General features: G+C 43.7%; 1 protein-coding gene across 4 annotated transcripts in view; it reads left to right on the forward strand.

Moving 5' to 3' along the window:
* Positions 1-4569, forward strand: part of LOC144720608 (caspase-3-like) — a 70453-nt gene extending 65884 nt beyond the window's left edge. For all 4 annotated transcript variants that reach the window (XM_078597467.1, XM_078597469.1, XM_078597468.1 and 1 more), the window contains exons 6-7: positions 1999-2134; positions 2263-4569. In XM_078597467.1, the coding sequence (XP_078453593.1) occupies positions 1999-2134; positions 2263-2501 (375 nt within the window). In that variant the 3' untranslated portion in view covers positions 2502-4569. The remainder of the gene's footprint in view (positions 1-1998; positions 2135-2262) is intronic.
* The last annotated feature ends 5545 nt before the right edge of the window (positions 4570-10114 follow it).

A 10114-nucleotide genomic window follows, 5' to 3' on the forward strand; every position in this document is an offset into this window, starting at 1 on the left:
AGGCACGGTAGTGTGAGGAAGTGGGTGAGTGAGTGGTTGGGTGCGTGAATGCATAAGTAACTGACTTAGTGTCTGGGGGACAAACACAGAGACACAGCGTTAGCAAAAACACAGAGGGACCAGGGCACGGATAAACAAACATGGGTACAGTGGACAGAAACACGAGACGAACAGACAGCCACAGGGATATAAACCCGGACAGACACTGGCAACACCTGGCAGGGACCGGTTCAAAGGGAAGTGAAGGACAAACAGCTGCACAGGGGGACAACATACAAGGAGACGCAAGACAGGGAGACGCAAGACGCACAGACAAGGACAAGGCGACGGAAGGGCGCATCTGTCAAATCTAGAACACTGGTCAACACACTTTCTCTGGCATAAGGTATTCCAACGGTTTTAAGGTAATTTTGGGGTGCTGATTCCAAATCTGGCATCGGTTTTTGTCTATCGCATCAGGTTTTTGAGATATCAAATATTGCATTTTCAATAAAAACTGCAGAAGAAAAATATTAAATAAATGTGAATATCTACATGAAATTATATTATAAACACACTATCCTAAAATTACAGCACCATATTTTAACACTAAAGCAGTCACTGACTCGCAACAACTTGCAATCATAAGTGACAGAGTTAATTTCGGGTAAAATCAATGCAAATGGGGTATGCCGATAGCATAAAAATGAGATGTGATAGAGCAAATCTGAGATCAGATTTGGAATGAGCACCCTGAAATTAGTCTAAAACAGCTGCAAAAGTCCAGGCCAGAAAAAAAAAGTTTTTTTTGTTGACCAGTGGAATTAAACGCATCCATGCCGTCGCGAGAAGCAACTGCACAGCGACATCGAGCGGCCAGCTGACGCAGCCCAGCAGATGGCGTGATCGGGGGACCGCGCGGTTTATCGACCGCAAGACCGCCTGCGAGTGAGAGCCCGACCCAGGCACCCCTGGTTGACAGCGGGGCTGTGGGGGAATGGCTGGGCAGGCGTGGCTGCGCCACCCAGCCGCCATGTAGCCCAGCTGTAGGCTAGACCGGCTGCGGTGGTGCCATGGGCAGCTCTGGCAGTTCCTGGGCACGGGGCTGTGCGGCATCGCCACCGCAACGGTGCGGGACCCCCCCCCCCCCCCCCCCCCGAAGTGGCACAGCAGGCAGCCCCATGGTCTCACGACCGCCTGGCAGGGCGGCGCGAGTGAAGAGCCGACAGCGGCACCCCAGCACCGCACGTAGCGGTGGCAAGGTGGTCTCCGGCTCGGCACCAAGGCGGGGGGAGTCCACCAGGGCAACCCCGAAGGCAACCCGACGGTCGGGCGAAGAGCCATGGAGGAGCACGGAGACGCGCAGGAAGGCACACTGCGGGGCCACAGCGGCGTGGCAGATGGCGGACAAGCGGGCGAGTGTGCGCCATGGAGTGGGAAAAGCCCAAAGTATGGGGCGGCTCCACGCGGGGGCAGGGCAGCGAGCCGGGAAACCGACTCGGGTGCCGTAGCAAAAATAAAGAAATACAGAAGAAGGGAACTGAAACGCAAGAAGGGTTGTGGGAGGGGGATGGGGGAGAAGGGGGGGTGAGCAAGGTAGGGACCGGGAGCGATAGCTTGAGCAGGGAAGAGCTGCCTGTAGGTGCGGCGCCATCTTCCTGCATGATGCATCATCGACATGGCACCAGCATTTTATAATATAAACAGCATTTCTGCAACCCACAAGCCTTTTTTTTTACTTGAGGAAATGTATACCTGTGCGTATCTGTTGTAATTCTACCTTCAAAGGGCTTATCAACATGCAGATATTCAGTCTGGTGAATTGCTTTCCAAAAGCAACAGGATAAACAATGCAATTTGGACGGTTTATGCGCAGCATTTTTTGCTCTGCGCGAAAAAAAAAATGTCGCATTGGTAGGATCCTCGGCCACAGCAAGAAATCCACCCCATACTTTGATGGAGACCCATATATGCAGAGTGTGCAGGTCGCTGTAGAACGCTGTTGCTCGTGCATTGCAGGCATGCCGCGGGACAGATTTTGATGAGGGGGCGACCACGTGCGCGGATAATGATGTGGAAACCGATTCCGACTCAATATCTCGCCAAACCATCCCAGTGGAGGCAGACTTCCTCTACTGCTACTCGACTGTGCCTGGTGAGCGCGGCTGTCTGTGCAAACCGCTATGGTCACTTCACCTATAACGATTATTGCTGTGGGCAGTATGTTGGCAGGGCAAGCTTGGTGACGACTCATGATTCTGTGACCTGCCTTCGTTTCACTAGGCTACTACTCGTGGCGTAACGTCGCCACGGGGTCGTGGTTCGTGCAGGCGTTCTGCAAGGTCCTCAAAGAGAGCGCCAATTCTAATTTGGAGTTGATGCAGCTGCTCACGCGAGTCAACCGGAAAGTGGCATATGATTACATTTCGTTCTCAAGCGACACGCACTTCTCCGGCAAGAAGCAAATCCCCTGCATTGTCTCCATGCTCACGAAGGAGTTTCACTTCCCATCGCCCCGCTAGGAGCATTGTCACGAAACTTCAACCCCATCTGTGGCTATACAAGTGTGCAAAGGGATGAACTGATATGGTATATTGATATGTTTAATTAAATGAAAGGGTGTGCTGTAAGCCAGTGGGCATGATTTTTTTTTAATAATAATTCTTAAACGTTTAGTACCGCTGAGGTTGTTCCTTGAAATTGAATGGTTTACTTAGCAACTCGGTTATATGCTACATGAAAAAGATGTCTGATTTTTTTCTGATGTGACCTTTTAAAACTGTATCTCAGGTTAAGAAGGCTTTTTGGAAAACATTCTATACAGTTCAATAAAAGCGTTGTATTTGACATTCCTAGGTGTTCCACTGTTTATTTGGTTTATACTCCGCATTTAAATGATCACTGGGTCTATATTGAGTTAGGTTAGCGTGAATAGTGTCACCATTTTCCATGTCTGTAATTTCCCTTTTTCCAAGTCATCATGAATAACAAATGTGCATTATTTCCAAGTTGTTATTGTGCCATTGACAATTATAACAACCGCCATTCACCATTACGTGGTGGTGACGTCACCACGGTGCTTGTGCCAGGCTGTGTGGGACCCAAAGAGAGGACCCTAACAAAAAAATGCTTTGGCCAGTCCTCTGCCAACTTACTTGGGAGGTATTTCCTGTTAGTGGATTATATTGCGTATTTACAGGTAGAAAAATATGACCTATTCCACACCAACATTTCTGGTTTCAAGAAGCACCAAATTTAAGGAGCACCGTTTTTGAGTAAAACCACATTGTTATCAAATGCAGGTTCTTGCTCGTGTTTTTCTAACGCCGCTTTGCTGATAATATCCACAATGAATGCCTTGTGTACATGTATGCTTTTCTGGTTATGAAATATATCCTCCAATGTAATTTCCCGCATGTGTTATTTTGAGACAAATGCATGCATTTTGAAAGAGCCTTCATTATTAACTTTTGCAGAGTAGTTTCTTTTTGCGAATTTGTTTCAATGAAAATACACTGATCTAGTAATGTTTTGTAATGATTCATAATTGGTTTCTGTTTGGTTGGGTCATCATGTTAATGTGTCGTAAACCCTCCTCCACCGGACCCAACCAATTGATAAAAGTGTCGCTTGAAACAAACGTGGGCAAATGTGTCACTACTTCAACAGCACCACCACCAGTGTTGTTTTTATAGAGAAATCTCACAACACTTCAATGGGTGCGACGTTTGGCTGGAGATTTCATCCAGTATCATCAGGTTATTACGAGTTTACAACGCCACTAGTGGTGCTGCTGAATCGGTCATACTTTTCACATGTTTGATTCACGTGACACCTTTATTAATTCGTCGGGTGGAGGAGGATTTACGGCACATTTTTACACGATGACCTGACCCAAAGGAAGCCAATTATGAATAATATTGGTATTGAAAGCCTATGGATAAAATTGTGTAATCTTTTTTACGTATGTAAGTGGTTTGGCACAATAAAACTTTTTTCACATGTTTAATCACTTCTCACAGATTCGGATTGGTGCCTTATGATAACTGTTCATTGTAGCAATTTCACAATTGGGAAAAAATGTGTGTGTGTAATAGACCGTGTATTCACCCTTTGTTATACGTTGGGGTTTTCATAATGTTTCATGTCATCTCATGTCGCCAGCATGTGAGAATGGCGTATTGTATACGTAATGTCGGAGCTCTATTAAGCCATGCTTTTTGAATGCCATGGTGTAGCAAAGGTGTGGCCCTTCATGTTTCTTCCGACCTGAAACTGAGCTGAGCACCATAACACCGCACAGGGAAGGACATGAAAGAGGCACCTTTCTAAGCTAAACCATATTGATATTTCGCTCAAGTGCTTTATTCTGTATGTTTATGATTGTGAACAAAACCAAAGCCTTTCTCATTTACATTTAAGTTTGCCGAATCCACAATAACCTTGCTTTGTCTTTTAAACAGGCATCATGAACTTGGCGTAACTGTTGAGTTAATACCACCATGAAGTTAGCTGTCTGACTGCTGCATTGCACTACATTTTGCATTTGTAATGACAATGTTTGTATTATTAAAATATACAGTGCACTCACTACGTATACTGGTGATTACAATTGTGGCTCTCCATTATGGTCTTCGGAAGAGCAGCGATGCAGTGGTCAGTACACTGCTCTTTGAACCCAGTGAGTCGAGTTCAATTTCTAGCGACGACGAACATCAATGGCAAGTAATATCTGAACTGTCGCTTGGCCTCCAGCTTCGTGAATTATGGTCTTAACGACTGGCACGGCCTGGGGAGAACTTCATCCACCAGTGGATTGACAAAAGGGCTGTGAATTATTGTAATATATAATAAATTTGTATCGATGTAATATCTTGTTGAAACCCAACAGCATTTTATTGTGTAAAGCCATAGACTGGCAACATGATCGACAGTAATATGTGCGCATTAAGTCAGCTATTGTGAAAACAATGGCATTTTTTTCTTTTAGATTTTAAGCTTTCGTGACTGCAAGGATCCATACTCTTTGGTTCTTTCGGTAAAGTCGCGTAGATGAAAATTTAAAATAATAAAATGAAAATAACTAAATTAAATCACGACGTTTCGGAGGCAACACAAGCTGCTGTCATCAGGTGGAACAGCCATAGCAAAGCAAAATTACTGTAGTGAATATAAAATCTCTTGTCACAAATATCTCTCTCTATTCACTAAAGTAATTTTGCTGTGGCTGTTCCACCTGATGACGGAAGCTTGTGTTGCTTCCGAAACGTCATGATTTAATTTAGTTATTTTCATTTTATTATTTTTATTTTTCATCTACGTGACTTTACCGAAAGAACCAAAGAGTACAATGGCATTTGTTTTATTTGTCTAACCTAAATAGAATAATTAATTGCCTGGTTGTCCTGAACTGTGTTAATCTTTAAAAATATTATTTCTTGAAAACAAATACTTTAATTAATCACATCAGCCAATCGACTCGTATCTTCATTGTGGTTGTTTAATTAGGTGTGCTTCCTCCCTAAGCTGCCATGTAATCGATCAGCCCTTCCATTCTTGCAGTGTGTCCTAAGCCCTATTTTCTTGTCGATACAACGTCTCTTAATTTGCATTATTTGTCTGATCCATGTGTTTGTTTCCGTGTAATTTCCAGAATGCATTCTTCTTTGCCTACTTTTCATTTCCTGTTCATTTCATTACTTTCCTCCTTTGTGTCCACTCATTCAAACATCTGTATAAGCACATTCCTCTGCATCAATGCCCTGAGAGGCGATAATGGCATGGGGATGCTTTCATCTGGCAGTTCTTAGACATAACTTCGTGATTATGATATACAAAATACATACGAAAGTTACTTATAGTGCAATCTCATGCATATCATTCATAATTTCTAATTTTGATTTAATTAAAACGAAAATTTAGTTTGGGTCCATTTTCTTTTTGCTGGTAAGTTTGTAATGGGTTTTCAATATTGTTCAACGTTTGTTAATTTCGTCATTCATCCATACAATCTTTGTCTATTTTGAGAATTTTTTTGTCCTAGTAACATTGGTTGAAATGTAATAAATGAGGGATACTTTTAATTAGGGTTTTTATTTAACCAGATGACAACATTAGCTGGAAAATATATCACATTTTGTAGAATTTTTGGCCCCAGATGTATTGTTTATTACGTTATGTACTACTGTGCCTGAATTTATTTAAAACAAATCTATATTTTACAGTTTACGGTATGAGCACAATATTTTGTATTTAGGCCTGAAATAAATTCAAAATCGCTTACAACCCCAATGTGCGCATGGTTAATCATTGGACAAAATCCTTCCCATGCCGTCGCAATCGCCTTACGCGTCTCGTGAAAGCCAATTTTTGCCACACGGAAATTCCCTGCAAAATATGATTACAATTGCAATCCGACGCCCTACTTTATCATTGCTCAAATGTTATCTGTGTGTTTTTGTGCAGTACTGCAATTATTTAATATCAAAACATTATTTTACACGACCCTCGCATTCGTCTTTGCGAATGTTGTATTTACAACGTTCAACCACGAGATGGCAACACGCACACGTGCGAGCGAAAACTCAACATGAGTTCTAGATTTGAAGCTTTCGTGACTGCAAGTATTCATATTCTTAGGTTTTTTCGGTAAAGTCACGTAGGTGAAAAATAAAAATTAATAAAAATAAAATAAAAATCACGACGTTTCGGAGGCAACACAAGCTTCCGTCTTCAGGTGGAACCGTCACAGCACGCTTGCTGTATCAAGTAGCAAGCGTGCTAACACGGGCGTTCAGATGTTCAACCACCAAATAGAAACCTTTTGCACAGGAATCATGTCTGCATTAGCCACACGTACTTGTGGTGTACATCAACATGCTCTGGTAATTATATATGCATTGTCCTTGAAACCAATTGGTCTACATCAGAGACAGCCTTCTTTATAGGGCCTAGTCTCACCAGTGTAAGCCAGAGAACGCCGAATTTCAGTTTCAAGGGCAATGCCTATATAATTATCGGAGCATGTTTTTGTTTGCATGTTCACCACAAGTACGTGTGGTTAATACAGGCAGGATTCCTTGCAAAAGGTGTTTGAATAGCTTAACACCTGTTTTATTGCCAGAAAGGGTAGAACCTATTCTTATTTTTTCATGTTAGAAAGCCTGCCTTTCCACCTCTCACTAAATCCATTCAACACTGGTGACCGTTCAGACAGAAGGGGTACAGAACATAGAAACTGTTCCTGTTGAATATCATGCCTTTATGAGCTCTTGCGTTACAGTAATTACACTATATGATAACATGTCCACCTTAACTGTATATTTTACGTTTTCCTCCCGATAGTGGCTGAGCCTAACGTTCAAAGTTCACTCTACCCCGACTGTGTGAAGTTAATCCTCGTTAGAGCGTAAAGTTCCACAAGCCTCTTGCGATGCAATTGGCCTTAAAAGTGGTGTTTGAATGAAAAATGACACTAAAGTGCTGAAACGGGTTTTTTTGTTTGTCCAGTCCCGTCACACAAAGCCACCCATGGGAACCAGACATCACATGACACATTACGGTTTAGGCGATGGTGCCAGAATAATAAACACAACGAGTGCCACTAATCTGCATGTTGCAACATTTGCTCGTGGTTGAGTGCAGTAAACCTGGGCACGATTAGGTCCATGAGTCAACCAAATATTGTAATCTACGTCTTTTTTGTGGGTAGATATCTCAGGCCACTTTAACGGTGGGGACGTCCTATCTCTGCCTCCGAAAGGCGAGAAAAGTCCAGCGTGATGCAGGCGAGAGATACCAATGACTTTTCCAAACCCCGCCTATCACCTCCCGTCCAGCGGCACACGTGGCAACAGAACACAGACGTCTCCCCCCCCCCAACTATTTTTTATATTCGATTGGTTGGGTAATGAAACCGATAATGAATAGATGTATCGATTACATAAATACTGTAATACGATATCCCCGTCAAGTTGAGAGGTTAAGTGATGGTGTAATTATTACGATTATAATTACGAGGTTTAACGATTGGTTCCTTATAGTGGATTCAAACAATGATTCGTTTATTGTACAATCTAACGCTGGGTGTTGAAATAACATTGCCCAGAAGTTGAGCTTGAATAACATTCCAGAATACGTCCTGCGACTTGGAAACTATTATGTCTGCGCCAGGACTGACTCATCTCAGACAACAGTCACACTGGCTGGAGGCCACACTCCCACTTGTTGACTCGGGTTGACCAAAAAACACGGCAGTGAAGGGCCTCCTTTAGTCCGCGGTGCTCGTAACAACCCTTGACATATCCGATGTTTAGCAAACTAAATAAAGAAACGTGTTTTAGGTGAGCCGAGGTACAACTACTTACGGTTCAGAAGGCTTATACGTAATACAAATAGAAGATATTACGCATTAGATATTTGTATACACTCACAGCCATAGGCTGCTGTCATCCAGCAGTGCTTACAGGTATGTAAACCCTCGAATTTTTTGATCAGGGCACTGATGGTGTAAATGTTACACGAAAGACGACTAAACGGTGACATGTACAGAATATCCACTGCTGGATGAAGGCATCCTGTGGGGGTTATATGGCCTTACTTCACCACCCTGGTCGGTACGAGTCGGTGAAGCGGGGAGTGCAAGACAGTTTTGGGGCCATCCATTTAGTAGGTACGTAAAAATCTTGTCAATTTGACCTCTCCCCCCTCCCTGTATGCACGTGGACTATTTACACCCCCCCCCCAGCTGCGTACGTACGCCTGACGCACCCCCCCCCCCCCCCCCGAATCCTATAGAACGGCCGATATTTAATCCACGCAGAAACAAATGAAGGATTAATAATATTAACGTGTTTAAGCAAACAGCCCACCGCCGGCTGCTAGGTTCAAACGCCGACTGAATCCAGGGATTCCGCCAACAGACGCAATGTCAGCACACACAGCACAGCTGCGTGCTAGCTGCAATCAGGGGCACGGTGGCACACAAGTGACACCTCTCCCACAGTCCCACTTCTCCCGCTAGTCCTTGTCTGTCAGCTGAAGAAACTGAACTGTGGCTGATTTTGAAGGCCAATGTAGACAAATTATTATCCAGACATCACCCCCCATCCCCCTTCGTTTCCTATGCGTACGCACATTGTCAGTTGACCTCCCCATACGCAAGCGTACGCATTTGGGTTAACCTCCCTTCCCCCCTCCATGAGTACGGACTAAAGGGATGGCGCCTTGAGCCATGTGGTGCCTTGCACGTCACAATGGATGCTGCTGCTGCACTGCCCCCTCGTGGAAATGTAGCCCCGCAGCAGCCAACAAAGCCTCGCTTTAAATTTCGCCTTTCGTGACTGCAGGGATTCATCTTCTTGGTTCTTTCGGTAAAGTCACGTAGAAGGGAAGTAATAAAATAATTAAAATAAAACATAATAAAATAATTCTCACGACGTTTCGGCTACAACATTCTTCACCTGAAGACGGCCGCTTGCGTTGTAGCCGAAACGTCGTGAGAATTATTTTATTATGTTTTATTTTCATTATTTTATTACTTCCCTTCTACGTGACTTTACCGAAAGAACCAAGAAGAAGAAAGCCTCGCTTGATTTGAAGCTTTCGTGACTGCAGGAATTCATACTCCTGGTTCTTTCGGTAACGCGTAGGTCGAAAAATTAATAAAATTCAACAAAAATAAGAATTTATTTTATTTATTTTTCACGTATGTAGAAAAAGAAAATGTTTATTTTTTATTTTTTACCTACGTGACTTTACCGAAATAACCAAGAGTAGAGCCTCTCTTTTTCCATACACGGGTGGACACCCATCCAAGAACGTGATGAAGCTCAAGCCCGCTTAGCTCCTGACATCTGACGCGAGCGGGGCGACCCGCACTTCCGATAATTATCAGCGGTTGGCTGCGTACGGCGCGAAAGAAGTTCAACATACATGCATGCATACACCCTGTGTGATTTAGTCGTCGACCTGACATGCACGGCGATCAATACAAAGTCCATTATACAGGTTAGATCGCGTAAATATAAATGTGTTGTTAAACCCGCCACCACCCGACACAGCCAATTAGTAAACAGAACGTGCCAATTCGTTACTCGTACAGCGACACCGGTTGTGTGTTGGAGAAGCAAATCCA

Source organism: Lampetra planeri, chromosome 9 (assembly GCF_965212315.1).
Source record: "Lampetra planeri chromosome 9, kcLamPlan1.2.h2, whole genome shotgun sequence".
Classification (NCBI taxonomy): domain Eukaryota; kingdom Metazoa; phylum Chordata; class Hyperoartia; order Petromyzontiformes; family Petromyzontidae; genus Lampetra; species Lampetra planeri.